The sequence below is a fragment of the Acinonyx jubatus genome, chromosome D4 (assembly GCF_027475565.1).
Source record: "Acinonyx jubatus isolate Ajub_Pintada_27869175 chromosome D4, VMU_Ajub_asm_v1.0, whole genome shotgun sequence".
Lineage (NCBI taxonomy): Eukaryota > Metazoa > Chordata > Mammalia > Carnivora > Felidae > Acinonyx > Acinonyx jubatus.
In genome coordinates, this window is record NC_069391.1 from 1876384 (window position 1) to 1898429 (window position 22046).

The 22046-nt window shown below is 68.6% G+C and overlaps 1 protein-coding gene across 1 annotated transcript in view; it reads right to left on the reverse strand.

The window, feature by feature from the left end:
* KCNT1 (potassium sodium-activated channel subfamily T member 1) overlaps positions 1 to 22046 on the reverse strand; it is a 49298-nt gene that overhangs the window by 15536 nt on the left and 11716 nt on the right. The window contains 10 exon segments of the mRNA XM_053204385.1: positions 84 to 248; positions 1805 to 1985; positions 3093 to 3187; positions 3484 to 3567; positions 3635 to 3709; positions 3823 to 3882; positions 3953 to 4001; positions 4798 to 4854; positions 6972 to 7071; positions 7596 to 7675. Coding sequence (XP_053060360.1) covers positions 84 to 248; positions 1805 to 1985; positions 3093 to 3187; positions 3484 to 3567; positions 3635 to 3709; positions 3823 to 3882; positions 3953 to 4001; positions 4798 to 4854; positions 6972 to 7071; positions 7596 to 7675 — 946 coding nt within the window.

Sequence of the window (22046 nt, forward strand, 5' to 3'; positions counted from 1 at the left end):
CACCCCCCGACCTGCCCGTGCCGGCCTGTGTGACCCGGGGGCCGACGGGGGAGCCGAGGCGCACGGCACCCAGGGGGCCTCACCTGGAGCCGGGGGTGCGCGTAGAACTCGTTCAGGAAGTCCATGAGCAGGTCGATCTTGAGGGAGCTGACGCACAGAATCACGTGCTTCTCCGTCTGGGCCCGGTGGCGGCTGTAGTTGCCCCCCGACTTCTGCCGCTCCATCCACAGGTACACCAGCTCCTCGAACTGCGGGGGACAGCGGGGGACAGCGGGGGGCCTGGGGCTCAGGGGGCTGCGGGGGCCCCGGTGTCCCCCATGGGAGCACACACGTGGACCTCCCCCGGCCCCCAACACCACAGGCCACGTGGGGGGGGCCACGCGGGGGCAAAACGGACACCCCGGCTCCCGGCCCAGGAGGCCGAGCGACTGTTATCCGGTGCCGAAGTCCGCACTCCGGACACGGAGCTGACGATGAGATCCCTTTCAGAGAAACGCAAGGGCGCCCTGGGGAATCGGCAGCCGGAGCCGGAACTGGGCACGTGGAAAGGGCACCTTCAGTACGAGTGGTTACGAGCCCGTGTCAGGGCTGAGCGCAGGTCTGGGGATGCCACCCGCCCAGCCCACGCTTCCCGGATGTTTGCCTGGAGTGTCGGGAGTCTTTTTAAATTAGGAAAAGGACAGATAAAAGTGTCATGGTGACGGGACCCCCGCGGAGCCGCCGGGGTGCTGGCCTGCCCGGGGCCCCCCCTGCAGCCTGACTCAGGTGCAGGTGACGGCCAGACCCTGAGGGTCTCCGGCCGTTTCCACCCCAGCATCGAGGCCATTCGTGTATTTAACAGAGCAGAGGACCCCGTCTGGTGCTCGCCTGTGCCAGGCCACGTGCCAGCAGCTCACCGCATTTAGGGAGCACCTGCTAGGTTGCGGCGACCAGGCCCCGTGACCCCGAAGCACAGGCCTGGCTCCACAGCTGGAGGCGCCGGGCCCGACACAGGCACTCAGCTGCAGCCTCACCGACCACAGCTGTGCTACGGGCTCCGGGCCTGGGCATCTGTAAGGAGGCCCGGCGACGTGCCCCCCAGCTGAGGTGGGGGCTACATGGCCTCACCGTAGCCAATCCCATTGCGTCCCTGAGACTCTGTCCACTCGGAACCTCCCACTGGGACCTTATTTGGAAATGGTCTTTGCAGATGTGCTTAGTTGAGACAAGGTCAGACAGGATCAGGGTGGGCCCTTGTCCACTGTCCGGTGTCCTCAAAAGAGGACACGGAGGGATCCACGGGGAGAAGGCACGTGAAGACGGGGCAGAGACGGGAGGGACGCAGCTAAAAGCCAGGGGGGCCCAGGGCCAGCAGCCCCGGAAGCTGGGAGGGTGCAGGGGGCCGCCCTCGGGACCTCCAGGATGGGCTGGCCCCGCGGACACCTCGGACTCAGGCTCCGGACCGGGAGAGAGCACATTTCTGTCGTTCCAAGGCCCAGTCTGTGGCACCGTCAGGGACCCCGCTGCTGCCTCCTGGGAAGGAGGCTTAGCGGGCGTGTGGCGGGCTTAAAGGGAAGCACGCGGGGAGGGAACGGGTGCTCCGTCTCTTCCCGAATAACCAGGGGGCATCCGGGGTCCTGAGCATCTGTCCCCAGCCCCGGAGGAGCGGCCGAGGGGGCAGGCACGGCACCAGCAGCCTGTGGTTCCCCGTCGAGAACGCCACCCCTGGCTCCTCGCCCTGCCTTGAGGCCTCGGGTCTCGGGCCTCCGGCTTTGCCCGCTTCCGGGCTGGGCAGAGGCAGCCTGTGTGGGGGCTGGGGGCTCACCTGCAGCGGGAGCACCACGAGGGCCACACAGATCATGATGACCACCAGCAGCTGGGACGGCCAGATCTTGGGCGTCACGTCACCGTAGCCCACGGTGGAGAAGGTGACGATGCAGAAGTAGAAAGCCGTGAGGAGGGACAGGTTGTCCCCTGCGCGCTCCAGGTGCTGGATGCCACAGGTCCTGGAAGTCCGGGCATCGCTGGGCTGTGGGAGGGGCCTGGGACACCTGGGGCGGGGCGGGGGGGGGCGAAGGGGGGCCCTGTGCTCCCTGCCCTGGGCTGTGGGAGGGGCCTGGGACACCTGGGGCGGGCGATGGCTCCGGGGACTTCCCATCCTGGTCTGCCAGAGTGGGCACAGCCCAGCCCCTCGGGTCTCCCCCTGGATATTCCCTTTCCAACCCGTGGCTGTTTCGAGGCCCCTGGGCAACATGCCCTGAGTGGATGCGGACCCACACTGGTGGAGTGTGGGCCTGGGGGTCAGTGGGTGGGCCTGCGCCCCGCCTGTAGCCTCATCCTCACCCAGGGGGTCGGGCAGGAGGCCGGACAGCCCCCTACGGGGCACAGAGCCCGACGGCCCCGCTTCCCGTACCTGTGACCCCAAGTCCTCGCCCCACACCGGAAGCTGCTGACGGCAGGGCCTAGGGGGCCCACGGCACGCAGCGTGGCGTGCCACAGAGAGGTGCTCGAGACCCTCCCCCAGGGGCATGGGAGGGCACACTGGCTGCCGGGAGGAAAGCAGGCTGAGCTTTGGATCCCGTGGCTGCCCGGCCCCCTCTGCTGCGGTCTGCGTGGTGTGGGCCGGCGTGCGGGCGGGGAGGCAGGAAGCACGTGGCTCCTCCTCGCTCCTTCCCGGGCCTTGGTGCCCACCCCACATCCCTGCCGGGGCAACGGGACATGGTGGCCGCCTTCACCAGCAGCGGGCAGGGCCGGTACCCCAGGACCCACGGCGGGAGCCGGGCACGAAAGGGGACACCCCCTCCCCCCCACTCTTCACCCTGGCCGTTCCCAGACCTCGTTCTCAGCTGGACCTCGTGCCAAAGGGTCCCCACGGGGCTCGGGCCGGTGCCCAGCCTTCTGAGGTACGGACCCGGAAGCCAGACCTAGGTCTCCCTGGGTCCCAGAGGAGCGGGACCTGGGCCCACCGCAGCCCGGGGCTGTGGGCTCCGGGCCGTCCCCCTCCCCCCCACCCCCCACCCCCCCGCTGTCCTTGGGCCCCCTGCCACCGCAGGGCCCTCCTGAGCTGCGGCCCGAGGGGGAGAGGGTGGCGGGGCTCCTGGGGGCACACTCACCCCGTGAAGACCAAACACAGTAGGGTGCAGAACAGGATGAGGACCTGGTTGAACATGGCCGACTGGGTCCGCAGGATGGCGCGGTGGAAGTCGTTCTGCGGGACGAGGGCTGTCAGGGGCGGCGCCTGGCCCTTCCGGCGGCACGGGTGCAGGCGGGTGAGCGGGTCCCATCCCCCCGCCCCGCGCCCCCTCCTGCCTCTGCGTCAGGCTCCCCGCGGACAGCCCCGGAAAGGGACGTGGGCCCGACGCTCAGTGGAGGGTCTGTCCAGGGTCCCGGGTCACGCGGGCCGGGTCTCTCGCCCCACGCGCACATTCACCCCTCCTCTCTCCGGCCAGGGACTTCCCGGGGGGGGGGGGGCGGGGGGACGCGGCACCCGGGACGGGAGCTCACGATCATGTTCTCCAGAGCGTGCTTGGCCAGCCAACAGTTCAGAAACACGGGGATGAACAGGTTCCGCAGGGGCGCCCAGAATATCTGTGAAGGAGCCGGGTCAGGGGGCCGGGGCCGGGGTGTCCCCCTCCTCGGCCAGCCGCTCACCCACCGTGACGATGAAGGGCAGCGTGTTGATCATCTCCAGGACGAACGAGACTCGGAAGATCTGCTCCCAGATGTTGCCCTGGGGGCCATGGGGGGCGGGGAGGGGGGGAGAAAGGCAAGCCAGGAGGTCAGGGAACGGGCTGGGGCGTCAGAGGGGAGGGTCAGGCCAGGCGGGGGGGGGGGGGGACTCACTTTGTAGCTGAGGTAAATGAGGAGCATCGTCTCCAGGAAGCTTATGATGGCCACGATGACCTAGGAGGGGCGCAGTCTGAGTGGGACGGGGGGAGAGCAGGGCCCACCCGGAGCCATGCCCCCCACTCACCTGAATCGCCCACAGAGTCATCTTTCTTTCCACCCAGAGGATGGGCGCCCTGGGGAGGGAGGGAGGTGAGCCTCGGGCTGGTGTCCCCCAGCCCCACCCCCAGGCCTCCCCTGACCAGAGCCGTTCCTCAGGCGGGTGGAGGGCACCTGCCTTCCCCCTCAAGGGGACAAGGACATGAAGGGAGGGAGAGGTTCCTCAGGAAAGGAGGCCTCTTGGGAGGTCAGGGTGAGGCCAGGCCCAAAGCTGCGGGACGTGGGGCAGGGCTGCAGGCTCGGGAGGCCCCCCTGCCCTGGACAGGCTCCCTGGGCAAGTGCGATGAGCCGCGGGGCCTCCCTTCCTCCCCAGTCCAGCCGGGGGTGGGGGGCTCCCGGGAGGTGAAGCAAATGGGGGCGGGGGCAGGGTCTGTTCAAACGCCGGTGCTCCTTCGGGTAACGGAAGGACCGGGGCCGTCTGTACAGACGAGCCGAGTGAGGCAGGAGGTGGCTGGGCCCCTGGGGACTCGTCCTAAACGCTGGGCCAGACGTCACGGTCATCCTGGGGTCACTTGCACCGCTTGATGGGGGCACCGCTCTCCTTGGTGCAAGTGCGAACAGGAGCGGTGACCCACTGGAGGGCCCTCCCTGCGGGCCCCTCCCCACCCGCCGTCAGTCCGCGGGCCGCCTCCCCACCCTCGGTCTGAGGGCTGAGCCAGGAGTTGGAGGGACGCTGAGTCAAGCCACTTGGGGCGACACCTGTAATTCTGAAAGGGTCCGCTGCTTCAGGTGCTCTGCGGGGACTGCCTGGCGCTGCCCACTGCGCGGGCCAAGGCCGGGCATCCGGCCGGAGGGGCTGGGCCGGGAACTCACCAATTGATCTCGGAGGACGAGGCATTGAAGGTGTAGTTCTGCTTCGGGCAGCCCCAGCTGTGGAGAGACAGAGCTGGCCCAGCCCGGCCCCGGAAGAGACCCCGCCCACGGCTGCCGTGGGCTCAGGAGCCCGGTGGGCGGGCACCCACTCCCCCACCCAGGGCCAACTCCCCGCACCTCAGACAGGCGTCTGCGCTCCTACGGCCTGCCCCCACCCTGCACACCGCCGGGCAGGGTCCCAGGCGGGGAGGGGCGGACAGGCTGGGCGGGAGAGCACAGCACTCTGGGATGGGAAAGGCAGAGCCGGGAAAGAGCTGGGGATCCTGCCCCGTCTGGCGGCAGGTTGCCGGGGAGGGCCGTGCGAGGTCAGAGCGGACCCCGGGGCAATCGGTGCCTCCCGGAGGCCGGAGCCGCCGCAGACGAGGCTGGACGATGCTCTCGAGCCAGGGAGAGGGACAGCTGGGCTCCCACCCTGAGGTGCCGACTCCCAGGTGCACCCCAAGTCACCCCAGGAACGAGCCTCTCTCAGCCCGCCGGATGCCCAGCCTCTGGGAAGGGGGTAGGGGCAGACCTGTTCGTTCCGCCCAGCTGTAATGCCAGGGTCACGGACCGAGAGGATCCCACTCTCACGGAGCCCCATGGTGACAGGCAGCTCCTTCCCACTCTTCTTCCAACTGACCCACTTCCCCGAGCCTTACTGGGGCTATTATTGCAAACTCGCTGCCCACAGAAGTGGCCGGCTGTCCTCCCATCCACCTACCACCGTCCTCCAACCATCGACCCGTTACCCACCCAGCCACCGGCCCCCCACTCGTAACTCATCCAGCCACCGACCTGCCCATCGTTCTACCCAGCCACTCCCTAGTCTCATCCGGCCACTCGCCCTCCCACCCGCCCATCCACGTGCTAGGGACCGGCAATGACTCCTAGACCTGGTCCCTGTAGGGATGTGCAACCAGATGTCCCAGGAGCCTCTGGAAAGAGAAGGTGGGACGAAAGCGGTTTGAGAGTCAGTTAGGACCCCCAGTCTCCCTTCTCAAACCACCACGGCTGGGTCTGCACAGCCCCACCTGGGATGAAGACACGAGGGGCCCCAGGGGAGGGTCAAAGGGTGTCTGGCTTGGGGACCCCCCCACCCTGCTCCGCAGATTGCACTGTCCTCCGGCCCCAGCTTCCTTCCCAGCTCGGCCCCAGGGGTCAAGTGGCCACACTTCGCCCTCAGGGAAGAGGCGGGACGGATCCGCTCTGAGGACTGAGCCTGTCCCAGGTGACAGTGGTGACCAGGCTTTGCCTGTCCTGACTGATGGGACTTCAGCCTCTGAGTGCCCCACTCTTAGTGTGAGCAGAGCCCAAGTTGCTGGACGTTTGAAGAAACCCACCCAGTGTGAGCTCGGGAGAAGCAGAGACTGAGCCCAAGAGAAACACGTAAGAAAGGCAGGGTTAGAGACATCACCTCCGGAGAGGCGGAAAGCCAGAAGGAAGTCTCCGAAATTAAAGCGTGATGCAGAAGGACTGAGCCAGGGCCGGACGCAGCGCTAAGGAAGTCACCCGGGGGGGGGGGGGCACGAGAGGAGAGATGGGGCAGACGGGACTGTCCAGAACCACACAGCCGGGCACCGGAAGCCCAGAGACAGCGGAGGGGAGAAGAGTGGTCTCCAGCATGGGAGGGAAGGGGTCGTGCCAAGGCGTCGCGGAGGCTGCCGGACATGGGCACGGAGAAGAGACTGCAACGGCCTCTAGGGGAAGAGTGTGCTTCCCGCACGGGCGACCGGCAGGACCGGTGGCAGGAAGACCAGGCAGCAAGAGGGACCGACTCTACCGCGGTCAAGTCAGACCCGGAGGAGGCGGGCAGCGCGAGCTCTGTGCCAGCGAGGGGACCCAGGAGGTGCGGGTGGCCCTGCCCAGCTTGCACCCCGCCCCTCCCCCGCTGAAGGCAGCGGAATGCCGCTCCCGCCCCGCTGGACACGCACAGCCACCGTGCGCGGCCTGGGCACCTTTCTCCCCGAGCCAAGCCTGTCAGTCAGTGGGACCCTGAGTGGCATCCAGGGCCCACTCTGCGGGGGCGGACACTGGGAAGGAAAGAGTCCCCGGGGGCTGGGCACACACCCCCCCCCCCCAACTGACCCCACCGGCCTCTGTCCCGGCAAGCTGCCCCCAGCCCCGCAGTCGCCCACCATCCGATCCCCAGGGCCGGGTCATCCAGCAGGACGCGGACGATGTACAGCAGGCAGGTAAGCAGCTTCAGGGAGAAGTTGAAAAGCCGGATCCTCAGGCCTGCGGGCGGGGGATGCAGGTCAGGGCTCCTGGGCCCCCGGGACACCCTGGGCTGCCCCCAAGGGTTAAGGGGTGCTCCGCACTGCGGGGGGAGACCCTCCACCCCGTCCTGCCTTCCAGATGGGGTGCAGACCGCTCCCCATGCCACGCACTCCTTGGGACAGAAGGGTGGGGGCCTGGGGGCACACTGATGGACTAGGGCCCGTGCCCCATCCCGCACCCCAGATGGGGTCCCAGGGAGCCAAGCTCCTGCTGGGAAGGCGGGGGAGCGGCAAAGGGTGGCAGGTGGCCAGAGGACCCTCCAGGGTGCAGGTAGGAGGGCTGGGCCCGCCTGGGAGGAGGCTGTGCCGGTGCCCTGGACGGCCACGGCCCAGCCCGGGGTCCAGCAGGGGAGCAGGGTCCCTGCACGTCCCGGGTCCCCCCTCCCACTGGAGGTAGGTGGCCTGAAGCCGAGGGGCCTCCCCCACCCCGTGCCCCGCGCCCACCAGCCTGTGCCCCCGCTCCTCCCGCAGGCCCCCACTCACTGGATCTCTGGTTTTTGATGAAAAACAACTTGAGCCGCTCCTTGAAGGTGTTCTCGTTGACGTAGAACTCCACCTGGACCCTGGGGGCAGGGGAGAGGGGCATGGGGGCTCTGGCCAGTGGGGGCTCGAGCAGGGAGACAAGCCCGAAGTCCAGGGCGGGACCGGCTTCTCCCACACCGCAGGAGCCAAGAGAGACCCTCGGGGACAGCAGGACCGGGAGGGCGACCCGGTGTCCGGCCGGCCCGCGTGGTCCCGGCAGACCCGCCCGCCAGCCCTTCCAAAGCCACGGGCACAGCTGGGGCCGGTCGGCTGCTACCTTCTGGGCACCAGAGGCGGACAGCCATGGGCCCTCAGTCTTGACTGTCACCGGCAGCCCGCTACCAGTATTAAACAAACCCTGATGGCCCTCAGCACAGGGCTCAAACACCAGTGTCCCCTAAGTAGGAGTGGAAGCCGATGGTCGGCTGCTCTGCCTGCTGGCCCCGGGGCTGTCCCCTGAGGCCCGCTGCAGCCTGCAAGAGGGTCGGGCACGTAGGCACCGGCCGTCAGGCCCGCCGTGGCCCCTCCAGCCCAGGCTGCTCTCCTTCCCTCAGGCTCGCCTGTGCCCCTGGCCAATCCCCAGGCACCCTGAGTCCTGCCCGGGCTCCCAGCCTCCCGGGAACCGGCCACGGCACACCCGGCGTGTCAGGGAAGGAGGCGGAGTCGGGAAGGGCCGTCGGGTCCCTGGGGGTAACATGGGGTCTGGGGCAACGGGCCACCGCCCAGCACCGCCCCAGCCTTGGACCCAGGCCCGCGGTGGCCGCTGTGCCCTGCGCGCTGGCCCGGTGGGGGCCCGGTGTCCCCCTAGGACGGAAACCCTGGCGTTGACGGCAGTAGGACAGGCGGAGCGCGGTCCTGGGGGTCCGACCTTCCGGCCATCGTGCCCCGGGGCAGGGGGCTCCAGCCTGCAGGCGGGCGGGCTGTGAATGGCCTCCGCTTGGCCTCCCCTGGGGGCAGAAACGAGCACTGCTCTGCCCCCCACAGCTGAATGGGGCGCTCTGCCTGGGGCTGGCTGCGCCGTCTCCAAGCTGCGCGAGACGGCCCTCCTCCCCGCAGCCTGCCGTGGGCACAGGACGGTGTGACAGGGCGATGCCTCGGCGGGCCCTCGGCCGGGGCGCCGGCACCTTCCTGACCTGCTCCAGGCAGGGGACCTCCGCCTGGGCCACAGTGGGCTCCACTGGCCACGGCTCCCAGAGGAGGCCTGGGCGCCGTGGGCTCTTCCCCTCCCTTGGGTTCTGGTGCAGGGAGGGTCACATGGCCACAGCCTGGACCCCCGGAGCCAGAGAGGCAGGACGGGCCTCCCACAGACCACAGCCAGTGTGCCCACGGCACCCCATCACATCCCAGCACACCCCCGGTGCCCCATGGCACCCCACTGTACCCCCAGCAGACCCCCACACTCCCTGTACCGCATGGCACCCCCCCACTCCCCCAGCACACCCCTGCACCCCACTGCACCCCAGCGCAGACCCCTTTCCTCTCTCTCCTCGGAGCCCTCTCCCTGCCTTCCCGGCTTACTCCTCAAGCCCTGAATCCCACCCTTCTCTGTAGGCGCCACCTGGAGCTGTTTCGGGGGCTCCTGAGGGCCTCTGGGGAGTTGGTCCAACAAGCCTGGCTGGGCCTGGGCCCGGGCCCGGGTCCGGGCCCGGTGAGGTCAGCTCAGGGGGGCAGACGGACGCAAGTCAGTGAGCCCGAGGGAAGAGCACCCAGCCCGGGAACAGCCCTCCCCGACACCCTCCGGCCCCATCGAAGCAAAGCCTCCACAGAGGGGTCTCCCCACCCCACCCGGGCCACCCGCTCAGGCCGCTTCCCTGACGGGGCCCTTATCTGGCCAGCGAGGCCCCGCCCTGCTCCTTCCTCCTGAGCCTCCCTGTCCCCACCCCCCTCTGGTCGACCCCCCCCCCCCCCGCCAGACTCCTCAGCTGCCCCCATCTCAACTCTGAACGCGGGACGCCCTAGGGCTGATCACGGGCCCCCCTCGACACCCACCTGGCCCGCTTGCGCGAGGTGACCTCTAAACCCCAGCCCTGCTCTGAGCCCCCGGCTGCCCTCCGACGTTGCCCTTTGGGGTACCCTCCCCAGACCAAGCCGGAGCCGGAGGCGCTCCCTCTCCCCACGTTGGACCTCATGCTCTATGCGGCTGAGAGCCCTGCTCCACTCCCCCCGGGTCCCCTGCCTATCCTTGCTGGACAGTTAGACGCCAGCAGGTGAGACGAAGCAGGAAGCCGGAGTCCCTGGTTCCTTCCTGTGGTCTCTGTTGGCAAAAGAGAGCGACCCCCAGCTCCTTCCCCGGGGACCCCCGACCTGACCCAACCTCGCCCCTGCCCCCGCTTGCCAACGGCCCCTGGCCGCACGTAGAGCATCCTGACGCCCCTGCCCAGGCCCAAGGGGTCAGGCCTGCTGACCTGGGACTGGTCGGGCCTGGACACTTTTGCTTCCGGGTCACCCGGCCCCTTCCCAGCTCCCCAGAAACGGAACCCCGGTCGCTTCTCGGCCAGCCCTTGTCCCCCGGGGTCAGCTGCAGACACCCATCGGGACAGCCCCCCAAGGCGGTCAGCGGCGGGGGCCCGCGGAGGGAGAGGGCTGGTGAAGGAGACGCCGTGGGCTGGCGGACGTGGCCGTGTGAATCGAGCCTCGTGAAGCCTCTCTCACTCTTAATTTTTCATGAGCTGCGGCTGCCCACTTCTGACACCACCACAGACAGCAGGTTACGAGCTGTCCATTTAGCCTGAAGTACGGTCGAGGCGACAAGTGTAATTAGACCCCCACGGGGCACTGGGCCGACGCAGGAGGAAACCTTGGAGGGCTTCCGGACCCCCGCGGCCCCGAGGTTCACAGCACAGCCTGGGCCCGGTTGAAGGACACTCTCGGCTCAGCAAGCTCACGGGAAGAAGCAGGTGGGCCCCGGGGTCACGGACGGGTCTGGCCAGACAGACAGAAGCCCTGTGCCTCCCCTGCCCGGCTGCTCCATGGCCCCTGCACCCGTCCGAGCCCCGGTCTCCTCACCTGGGGGGGCGGGCAGTGACAGAAAAGGTCCACCACAGGTGTCTGGAGGGTGGCAGATGGGGGGGCTTTGGCTCTGGGGAGAGTTAGCCTGTCCCTCTGCATCTGACCCTCAACCTCTCAAGTCTGCTAAGTGCCTGCGCCCGAAGGAGGATTAAGTGAGAGGCCGCCGCGATGCGTGGCTCAGGGCCTGGCACCCATCAGCTCAGCTGGTGCCCGTGGTCTCCTTCTAGGTCCCGACGGTGGCCGGCTCTGTCGCTCCCATCACCCAGAAAGGACGGGCCCCCGGGCCACAAATCCACCTGGCTGATGCCCTCCACGGGCAGGGGGCAGGGTGGCACCCCGGTCCAGCCGTGGCTCGAGGACCTGCGTGGGGTGCGTGACCAAGCTCACGGAAGCCACTCTGGGGAGTGAGGGAAGGGCTGAGCGGGAAGCCCCGCGAGCCGGGGGAGGGGTCCTGAGAACACACGGTGCCGTGGCCCCGGAGCTCAGCCTCAACATCGAGCTGCCCCAGACCCCACGGTGGAGCCCAAGGGTCTACTCCCCTCCCCCCGTCGGTGTCTGTGCTCCTTCGTGCACTTGGTCCGAGGCCCCCTGCCGCCAGGGGCCCAGGAAGAAGATCTAAAGCCAGGGTGCCCCAAGGGCGTGGTCTCAGGGCCCAGAGCCTGAGGGGAGCCTGGGACTCAGAAAGCCCTGGGTGTAACCCCCGGGGTCAGGCCGTGGGTCCCGGGGACTGGACAGGCCCCACCTGGGCCCCACCCCAGGCTCCTCTGTCCTCGGAGGTTGCCAGCTCTCAGGCTGGTGAGGACAGGGATCCAGACCGAACAGACAAAAGGGCCTTCTTGCCGAGCCCTGCCCTGGAGCCCCTCGGAGGGCTCCAGCCAGACTCATCCCAACACGTATGGAAAATAAGGCCCGCCAAGGCCCAAGGCTGGCCCAGGGGGTCGGAGGCATCGGGGGCTTGGGGCTCTGCATGGGACCAGGGCCTCTCAAATGTCTGGGGTGGAAGGGTCAGCCCCCGGCTGCCTCTGCCCCATCCCCACGAGGCTTGTGTTTGAGTGGGCCCAGGCCGACCGCCTGCCTGTGCCAGGGCCTTGTCCACGCTGGAGGGGACCCACAGAGTCCCCCTTGTGCTGGCAAAGCAGCTCCAACCTCCCCAACCTGAAACCGGACAGGACGTGCCAGGCGAGGGTGGCCGCCCTGGGCCGAGCCGGGCAGGCGGACTCTGGGCTGCACGTCTGCCTTCTGACCGGCAGGCTGACCCGGAGGCCAACGGGCAGGCAGGCCCGGGGAGCAGGCCTTCCAGGGAATGCTGGCAGGTGGTCCCGGCACAGATGGCCTGTGCCAATAAGCTCCGTAGGCAGAGTCAGGAGGGCGGCGGCGGGGAGGGTGGCCGGACGCTAAGCACACAGCACAGCAGGCCGGCCCGCCGGGCCACGACAGCCGTGCACTCACATGGGGCCGGGGTCCTACTGTCTGCTTCCCTCCGCGTGTCGCCGTGTGGCTCGCTCCCTCCACACAGGAACCCGCAGACTGACGCGCGAGAGAAAGGGCAGGGCCCCGGCCTAACTGCCAACCCCGAGGCCGGCTATTCTGAGCAAGGGCAGAGCCTATGACCAGCCTAGGGACCCAGCCCAAGACAGACATGTGGCCTGCTCCACCCCCCCACGCACTGGCACTTCCTGTAGGTGTGCGGGCAAAGGGCCGGGCTTGGGGGCAGAGGACGGGCAGGGGTGTCTGCTGAGTAGTGAGGCACCGGGGGTGGGGGGTGGGGTAGCGCTGAAGGCTGCGCTGTCCCCACCACTCCCAGCCCCAGGCTTGCAGACTCGCCCATGGGGGGCTGGTGGCCGTGTGGGCAAAGATCGCTGTGGGGGACATCCCTCCAGGCACCACGACCCTCCTGCGGGGTGGCAGGGCTCTGGATCCACCAGGGCTGAAAGGCTTTCCTCTAGCTCTTGCCCAGTGCCACAGGCCACCTCCTGCAGGTCACCTGCTGCCCCAGGGTGGCCTGCTGCCAGGGACATCCCGTGTCGGGAACCCGGAGGGGCAGAGCAGCCTGGGGGACCGAGGAAAGGCACGGTGGCCAGTGGCTTCTCCAAGGGACAGGTGACCCCAGCCCGCATGTCCCCTGTGAGGCGGCCCCACCTGGGACCTCCTGCACACATGTTGGAGAGAACCCCTGTCCTGGCACCCTCGGCTGGGCCGGGGGCCTGGGAGAGCCTCTTGGGGCCTTGGTGGGCACGGAGCGTCTGCTCTACCAGTGACAACGCTGGGGTGGCCGCACATCGTCCGTTTCCCCCTGGGAAGCCCGAGGTGCCCCAGAGAGCCCTGCGGGTGCTGGAGGGGCCCTCCGCCCCACCACCACCGTAGCGCAGGGGGCTGGGCTGGGGAGCCAGAGGCCCGGGACTGTGGCCCAGCCCCCCCCTGCCCCCCCCGGCTCCCACACACCTGCCGGGGTAATCACAGGCCCGGGTCACAGGCTGCGGTGGGGACGAGTGTCAGCAGCAGCTGGAAGCTGAGTGAGCGGCGGCTGTCGCCGCTGACAATGGTAATTAATGACATCGGGTCCCACTTAGTGGCCACGCTGAATGCCCAGGGCTTGGACAGGATGTGGCCGCTCCGAGGAGGATGTTGGTCTCCCCAGCCTCAAAGCCACTGTCCACTTGACCTGGATCTTAACGGAAGCCAGGACGTGCCTGGGGGCTAGGCTGAGGGGGGAGGGTCCCAGCAGTCATCTGCATGCCTGTCCCCACACACGCAAATGGTGGGGGTCCCCGTTCCCGCTGGGCACCCCTGAGGGCTGTGGGTGTCCGCCTCTGGATGGCCCTGTTTGCTAGTCCAGGGCTCCTCCCCAGAGGACCGCCCACTGTCCCATCCCCGGCCTCAGCTCCACCCCCAGCAGCAGCACCTGATGGCACGGGGCGGCAGTGGCCAGGGCTGCCTGGTGCCCGGTCCCTCCTGGCTGCAGGGCAGACTGGACTCTGAGCCCCCTCCTCCCAGGGTCTGCTGGGGGTGGGAGGCCACTTGTCTTTCCCTGCTGCGGCCCCCTCCCCGCAAGCACTTACTGAGACAGAGAGGAGTCCAGGCTGAAATCTTCCACATGAAGCCTGGGGACAGACACGGGTGGTCACATCAACATGGAAGACGGATGGACGGAGGGCTTGGGATCCTGGACCAGGTGGGGGCACAGACACTCAAGGAAGCTCCAGGCAGGGTCCGAGGGAAGCGGCGGGGTCGGGGGGGGGGCACCCCTGGGCACACCCCCAGACCCGCGGAGCCCCCAGGCAGGCAGAGGTGCCCACGGGAGGCAGCCTGTGGTGAGGCGCTTACTGGGCCTGGCCCCCTCGGCGCCCCAGAAAGCAGCACAGCGCCCGCAGCACATGCACCCCCTGCCCAGGCCAGACAGCACACAAGGCCAAGGCCACAGACGCCCGCCTTCAGCACAAGGACTAAGCAAGAGTCAGTCTATCCGGCGCGCGGTCACTGTCCCTGCTCCTGCCAAGCCCGCCCCAGGCACCGCGACCCCAGCTCCAGGGAAGGGCACCATCAGCCCCGCTTTATACCCAGGAAGCTGATGTGGCGAGAGGCGGTTCCCACACAAGGCCACAGGGCGGACGCAACAGCCAGGGCTCCCTCCTCGTCAAATCTGTCTGCCTCCTCTCTGCTCCCCTGCTTTCAACGGGCCCGGCCACAGAGCCCAGCAGCCCCGTACCCTGGCTTCCCAGGGAGAGGACAGACCGAGGCAGGGAGCTGAGGCTTCCTGGGGGGCGCCCGGGTGCACCCCTCCACCGGGCCAGCAATCACACACCTGCTACCCTTTGGGCAGCCTGCCCTGGGATTCTCCCAGATTGGCCACAAGAGCTGACGCCATGATGGCTGGGCCTGGGCTGGTGGCAGCTGGGGTCCGGGCTGGAGGGGAGACTGGGGTGGGGGGGTGGTGGCTGGTGGCAGCTTTGGGCCTGGGCTGGAGGGGAGGCCAGCAGGGGGGTGGTGCTGGTGGCAGCTGGGGCTCTGAGGACTGGCCCCTGGGGGCTCTGGAGGGGTGGGCGTTTGCGTGTATATGCAGAAAGTCTATTTGCTGATGACGTACCCATCTGGTGCACAGAGGACTTCAGGGAGCCTCTCTTAACCCTCGATGCTGCCATGTTCCAGAAGAGGATGTGAATGTTCGGGGAAGACCGGGGAGGCCACGGCAGGGAGGAGGGAGCTGGCCTGCAGGGCTGGGCCAGCCCCTCACACGGGCCGGGTCATCCGCACACGGCCGCCCGCCGCCCGTGCAGGGCCCTCCGGGTGGGCAGGCCCCCCTCCGAGTGCCCCGGTCTACAGCTCCTCGAGCCTGGGACGGCACAGTGGGGCTGCGGGGAGGTCCGGGACGATGAGGGACTGGAGGGGGCGTGCTCAGGGGCCGGGCTGCGCAAGGAGCAGGGGAGGCCAGGGCTCTGCCGGGAGCTTCTGGCAGATTCTACATGTTTGTCCACCTCAGGTTTCCTGTCCTGGCCCCGGTGCCGCCCCGAGCTCTGAGTTGGGGCGACAGCTGCACGGAGAGGGGTGGGGAGAAGGGGGCTGGGCAGGAGCCTGGCAAGGCCCAGGCTGTTGCAGTGGGGCTGTGGCGGTGGAGCTCAAGGAGGGTGGGTGAGGAGAGTGGCCGGGTTCCTGGAGGACCACGGGGGCCACCTAAAGGGGAGGGGGGTAAGCGGGCCTGTGGGGAAGGGGCTCCGCCTACTGCCTTTGGCTGTGGCAAGCCTGGGGTCACGGCAGACGCGCGGGACTCTGGGAAGGACAGCAGGAGAGCAGGACCACACTGGAGCCCCAAGTACCCCGAGGTGTGGAGCTGCACGCTGGGCTCGGAGCACCTGGCGGGGGGGTGGGGGGCGGGCGTGGGTGCGCAGGGGGGCCAGCGGAGCAAAGTGGCCGCCGCTGAAAGGTGTTTCCTGCCGTCCTCGCTCCCTTTCCTGCCTCGGCCCCCGAGTTCACAGAAGCTCCCGGGACCCTGCACGCAGAGGTGCGCCCTGCCCCTCCACACCCGTCGTCAGGGGACAGGGCCACAGGCAGCAGGAGGGACACGCTGCCCCCAGGGGCCACTCCACGCAGCCCCGAACTGGGGCTCACCGGGGTTCCAATCCCCCCCCCCCCCCCCCCCCCGCCGCCAGGCACTGCCTCCAGCTGTTCCGGCCCCGCCTCCCCAGGCCCCGCCCCACGGCCCCGCCCCAGGCCCCGCCCCTCCCGGGGCTTCCCGCGGAGCCCCTCAGCGGGAGTTTCCCCTTCTATTCCCCAAACCCTGCCTGTCAGCCCACCTCTGAGTGAGGCCCCTCCGCGGATGTCCTCTGCCCTGAAGCTACCAATGGCGGGGCACCGGCCTCATCTGGTCGCAGCGACTCCTCCCCCGCCCAGGCCCTCCTCCTGGCCCCCCTCTTCCCCAGGACTCTCTGTCTGTCCCGGGGACACGGTGGCCTCTGCCCACAGCCTCAAGCAGGACCTCAGAGTTCCATCCTGGCCTCTGGCCTGCTGCCCCTCTCCTCCCCTCCGGGCATCCACAGCGACGGCAGCGTCCCACTGGCCAGCCTGGCTGTGCCTCCAGGTACCCCAAGCAGCCGTCCGCAGCCCTCCCCACACCCCGCCACCACCCCGCACCACTCCCAGACCCCTGCGTTCTGCCTCCCAGATCTTTCTGCAGTCTTCCCGTGCCCTCCAGGCCACCCACTCAGATGTCCCTTCCGAGGCTACACCGGTGAGCCCCTCACCTGGTGCAGAACCCAAACCTGGTGGGGGGGAGGAGAAGGGGCGGGAGGGAGGTGCCCACCAATCAGCCCCTTCCTCTCCAGCCCTGTCTGTCCGTCCAGGCTGGCACACCAAACATAGAGCAGCACCTGGGAAGGGCAAAGGGCCCCCAGCCCCGGGCTTTTTGGGGTCAGGAAGGGGCCCCAGCACAGCCCCGACCCACGGGGAGAGTCCACTGGACCCCTTGCTCAAAGGTTCTTGAACGATGGTCTTCAACACTCCTGCTCCAGGTCGTGATTTCTAAGCCTTGCCCCTCCCCTTCCTGGCCCCACAAGACATGGGGGAGGGGAAGGAGGAGACCCATGAGCTCAGAGCCCAGGGCGCTCGGGCTGGCTGGCGTGGGGGAGGGACCCGTGCTGGCCCACCCAGCATCCACGCCACTGGGGTGCACTGTGTTGGGTGGGGGGCCTTGAGCCCTGGCACTGGGAGCAGGCACCTCCCGGTGCCTTGCTGCCTCCCCAGCTGTAGTGGGCCACCCTGGGGAAGGCCAGTGCCTCGTGGTCCAGGAGCGCTGATCCTGGCTGGCCCCAGAAGGGGGCCCGGCATGCAGATGGGGCCAGCTTCAGGAGCTCTGGCCACTGGCTCCCTCTGACAGAAGGTCCCCGTCACCCCGCCCTGGTTGTGCAGGACCTTCCGTCAGATCTGAGTTTCCAAGGAGCAAAAACCCTGTATGCCTTCCTCTGCTCAGGAACCTTCTGTGGCTCTCTACTGCTCCTGTCCAGAATAAACTCCATGGTGTGCATCTAGCATTTGAGGATACGGGGCTGCAGGGCTCCAGGCCCTAACACCACGGGCCAGCTACGCAGCTATAGACAGTTCCCCCTTCTCTGCTCTGCACAAGGAGGCTGATACCTGTACCTCAGGGGCTGCTGGGGATAGAGCGAGGCCACCCGTATAAGGGTCAGCACAGAACTGGGGGCAGAAGAGTGCGGGCAGGGGAGAGGACTTCCTGGAAGAGGTGGCTTTGCCATCTCAGTTCCCATTCTGCACTGCAGGCTCAGATGCAGGCTGGGCAGGACCTGCCTCTGCACCCCTGCAGGAACAGGAACAGCAAGGGGAACCGATCTCTTGCAGCGGCTGGACTGGCTGTAACCAGAGCTTCCGGAGCCACTGCCCCCAGCGGCGCAGGAGGAGGATGGAAAGGAGAGGACTCTGTCCTCAGGGCCTTGGCCGGCACTTGCTGCCTTCCTGCCCGGGCTGCCCATTAGCTGCTCCAGCGCCTCTCAGAGGCACTTAATCTCCAGCCTTAGCAGTCCGCTCTGGCAAATGGGAATAACCACCGGGCATCAGCTTTCCACCAGGGGTGCTTGAAGGAGCCAGAAACAGGGTGTGAGGGCAGGAGGGGCCTGGGTAGCCTGTGGCCAGAGGGGAGGGGCAGGGGAGAGGCTCCCGAGACACCCCTCATCCTACCATCTGCCGGGCCGAGAGTCCCTGCCAACCTCGGCCCCAACTCTGACGAGGCATCGCACCCTCCCCAGGCTTTGGCCCTGGCTGTCGCCTCTGCCTGGAGGGCCCCTGCCCATCTTCCTGTGCCCCTCCCCGTAGGGCCAGCGGCCCTGGAAGCTCCCACTCGCCTCACCCCGGCCCAGCCTGCACCTCTCTGCCAGGCACAGGTTTCTGTGCCCACGACGTGTGCCCACACCCAGGGCGGATCTGATTCATCTCCGTTTCCCCCGCAGCATCTACAAGGGTTCCCTGCACAGAGAAGGTGCTGGCTGAATACTGCTGCTGGCTAAGGACTAGTGCCGCAGACAGAGCCTCAGTGTCCTCATCCGTGAAATGGGGGTGCTGCATCCAGCCCTGCGCTCAGCACAGCTGGAGAAGGGCTGGTGAGGCCCCCTTCCCCAGGCGGGCCCCTCCCCAGGAAATTGGACTGCTGCACCCTGGTTGCCACCAGCTTCAGGCACTAGCCCCCCAGGGAGCCTCAGACCTGCGTCCCAGCTCCAATCTGCTATGCAGCCTTCAGCCAGCGCCCCCCCCCCCCTTCAGCCTCATGCTGCCCACTTCTGAAGTGGGGACTCGGATATTGGCCTCACCTCCCCACAAGCGGCGGCTGGAACCCACTGGAGTGTGGGCTCAGTGGGAGAGGGCCGGGCAGGGGTCCCCGAGCCACCTGGCCGGGTGCCTCGGTGGTCGTCCCTGCTTCCCTCCGGTCTTACCTGCAGGCCCACCGTACCAGCCTCTAAGAGCAGGAGGGAGGGGGAGAGCACAGGCTCCCAGAGGCCGGCTGATAGCACAGCGGGTGGTCCTTGCGCCTGGGTGAGGGGTCGGAGGGGGAGAACCCGGCCGTCCCCCGCCCCCTTCCCGGGGGCTGCGGGCGACGCGGCAGGTGCAGCCGAGCGGAGCCGGTGCGGGAGGCGAGCGGCAGAGAAGCAGAGCCCCTCCCGGCGGTACGCGGGGTCCCCCGGGCGCGCGCCCCTACCTCTGGCCCACATCGCTGCCCACGGAGCCCCCGCCGCGGGCCGGCAGCAGCGGGCTGAGCCCGTGCGGCTCCTCGGGCGCCGAGGCGCCGGCCGGGGCGCCCCCCGGGCCCGCCTTGCCCTCGGACGGCGAGCGCGGCAGCTTGGCCCGCGCCATCCTGCGGGAGCGCACGGGCGGGAGGCGGCGGGGGCGGCGCTCCCATCTCCGCGCCCCGCCCCGCGCTCCCCGCGCCGCCGCCGCAGTGGATCGGCCCGGGCGGGCGGGGGGCGCCGGGAGGCGGGGTGGGGCGGGGGGGCGGCGGACGCGCACGGAGCCCCGGCAGGAGGGGTCTCGGTGCCGGCTGCCGGGCCGCCTTATAACGGAAGTAGTAGTAAGAATCACGACAGTCACGGCGGCGCTGGGGGAGGGGAGCAGTAGTGGCGCGGTGACAGCTGGTGGTTCTCGGCCACTCACCTCCGCAGGCAGGCGCTGCCGGAGCACCGGGAGCCTCGGTGCGCAGCCGCACGCCCAAGTCACAGTCGGCCTCCGGGTCCAGGGGACCCAGGTGGGGCTCCGATGGCCTGCGCAGAGCGGTGCCCGCCTTCCAGGCCCCGTTCTTGGTGCCTGCTCAGGCTGGGTGGGTCCACCCCCCCCCACCCCCCCCCCCACCTCCGGGCCCCCATTCCCTACCTCCCAGGGCTATCCGGAAGTCCGTGGGGGGACTCACCAAGCAAGCAGTGCTCATCTTCCAAGCTTGGCTCCATGTTGGACAAAGCGGCTGCTTTGTGGAGCCCTGTCCGCACCCCACGCCCGGCTGGGGACGGCTCTGATCACCTCACTGAACACGAGCAACTCAAGGAGACAGTGAAGATTTCGTTTTCGCAGAGTGGGGAGACTGAGGCACCGAAGCAGGAGGTGGCTTCCCCCGGAGACCGAGGCAGGGAGAAATGGATCGAGGACCCGGGAGGTGAGGTGGCTCACGCAGGTAACAGCCAGCAGGTGCTGGTGCTGGGGGTACCGAGGCTCCGGCTCTGGGTGCCCTGGGCGCAGGGGTGCGGAGATGCATGGCTATCTCCCGCAGCGGCCAGCGGCTCCAGGCCCTCCTGACCTGCCCGAACCCTGACATCTAGACCAGAGGCTCCAGCTTGCCTGGCCTACCCGTTTCTTCACCCCACCTGCGTGACCCAGTAAACCACCAGGGCCTGGGCTTACGGAAGGTCTGTGGGAGGCAGGTGGGCCCAGGGCACCCAGCCCCTGCCTGGCCCTTCCCCAGATCGCGAGGCAGGGACAGCTGGTGCGGAGCCGTTCGGTGGCCTCAGCAAACCCCCACAGCAGCATCCCCCCGACCGCGTTTCCATTAGGAATCTGCCCTGGAGACATGAGGGCTCTGTGTGGGCAAAGCCCCTTGCCTGCCTGCGTGAGGAGGGGACGAGGAGATGGCCGCCGCTTGTCCCCCTTCCCGTGGAGGGACGCGGAGCGGCTGGAAGAGCCCCGGGGCTTGCTGGCGAGCGAGCCACACGCGGTGGTGCACGCGGCGAGCGGGGCCACGGGCACAGGCGGCGTCCCCACAGCTGTGGCTCTGGGGTCCGGGCACTGTCCCCAGGCAGGGCCAGGCTCCCCGGGTCCAGTCAGTAGAGGAGAAGGGCCGGACGTCCGGGCTGCTCGCTGGGCTCCCCAGGAGGTGCCGGGAGCCGCAGGGCCCTCGGGACGCACTTCTGCCCAGACAGACACGAGCTCATGTTCCTCGACGGCTGCTGCGGCCCACCCGAGGCTCCAGGTGGCCGTGCCCGCCTCTCGGGCCAGCCGGTCTGCCGAGTCCGCCGTGGCTGCTGCAGTCCTGGACTCTGAGAGTAGTGATGGCTTCTGGGGTCCAGGATAAGTGTCAGGTGACAAGGCAAGGCTTCTCCAACATTTTGTATGACGCGCCCTAACGAGAGAAACCGGCTGACGTGCGTGGAAGGACCACCAGGCAGTCGTCAGTGCTGCGTCCGGGAGCTGGTGGCGGAGGCCTTTCCAGCTGGCCGCCGTGTCACTTACATAAGGACTGATTCGTTTGGAAAACGGTCGTCCACTTTAGCCTCCGGCCGGTGCCGCGTCCCCTGGCCGTGCAGGAGAGCCGGCCCTGGGCACGGGCAGCGGCCCGAGGCGCCTCGTTCCCCGGCTGTGGCGCACCGTGAGGAGAGTCACAGACTGCCCACTCCCGTTGGGGTCGGGCGACCTCCGGCCCACGGCCGTGGTGGGAGGGCGGACAAGAGCGAGCGCCGTTGCCTGGAGCACTATAAACGCCGCTCGGCTCCTGCTGCAGGATGGCTGTCCTGGGGGGGGGGGGGGGGGGGCGTCACCTCACATCCCTGTGACGATAGGGACCAGGCCAGGCCGAGTCCAGGGTGTCTGAGGTGGAGGCAGCCAGGCTTCTGGAGGACTGGATGGGGGGCGTCAATCAAGGCTGAGGGGATGGGTGGGCGGTGACGCCCGAGACGGGGAGGAGCAGACGGGGTGGTCAGCGATCAGTCCTTCACGCACTGACCAGACGCCGTCTCGTGGGGGGGGGGGGGGCGGACGCCCATGCGTTGCACTCCGTGGGCGCCGGGCCGGAGGGGCGCCCCAGGGCAGGTACGGCCCACGGGGTCCGGGTATGATGTCTGGAGGTGAGAGGGCAGGTGGGCAGGCTGGCCCAGGAGCCTCTGGAACCCAGCAAGATGTGGAAACGGCAGAAGGCAGCAAGGGGCGACCCTGAAGCAGCAGGCCTAGGGCGCAGGCCCAGCATCGCGGACTTTCTGACGCGGTGCCCAGGGGAACCAGGGGAGGCCCCTGCCTCCACCCTCCCGAGCCACACCGGTGTGTGCCCACGGGGTCCTGGGAGTCCTCACCCGCAGCCCCACTCCGCGAGAGGCGAACCAGAGGGGGTGCTGATCGCCCGGCTGGGGTGGCGCCCGGGCTGTCCCCGGGACCACAGCTAGACCTCCCAGGCTCCGGCCTGGGGGCCTATGAGCCCGTGAAGAGATGCTCAACGCCACCGATCACTGGGGAAACACACCTCAAGACGACCACGAGATACCAGCACGCACTCACCGGGACGGCTGCTCTGGAACCAATGGAAAATAAAGGTGCCGGCACGGGTGTGGGGGATGGGAGCCTCGTGTGCTGTTTTCGGGAGCGTGAGACGCTGCAGGCATCGTGGGAGGGTCTGGGGCTTCCCGAGAAGCGGGATTACCGTGTGACCCAGCAGCT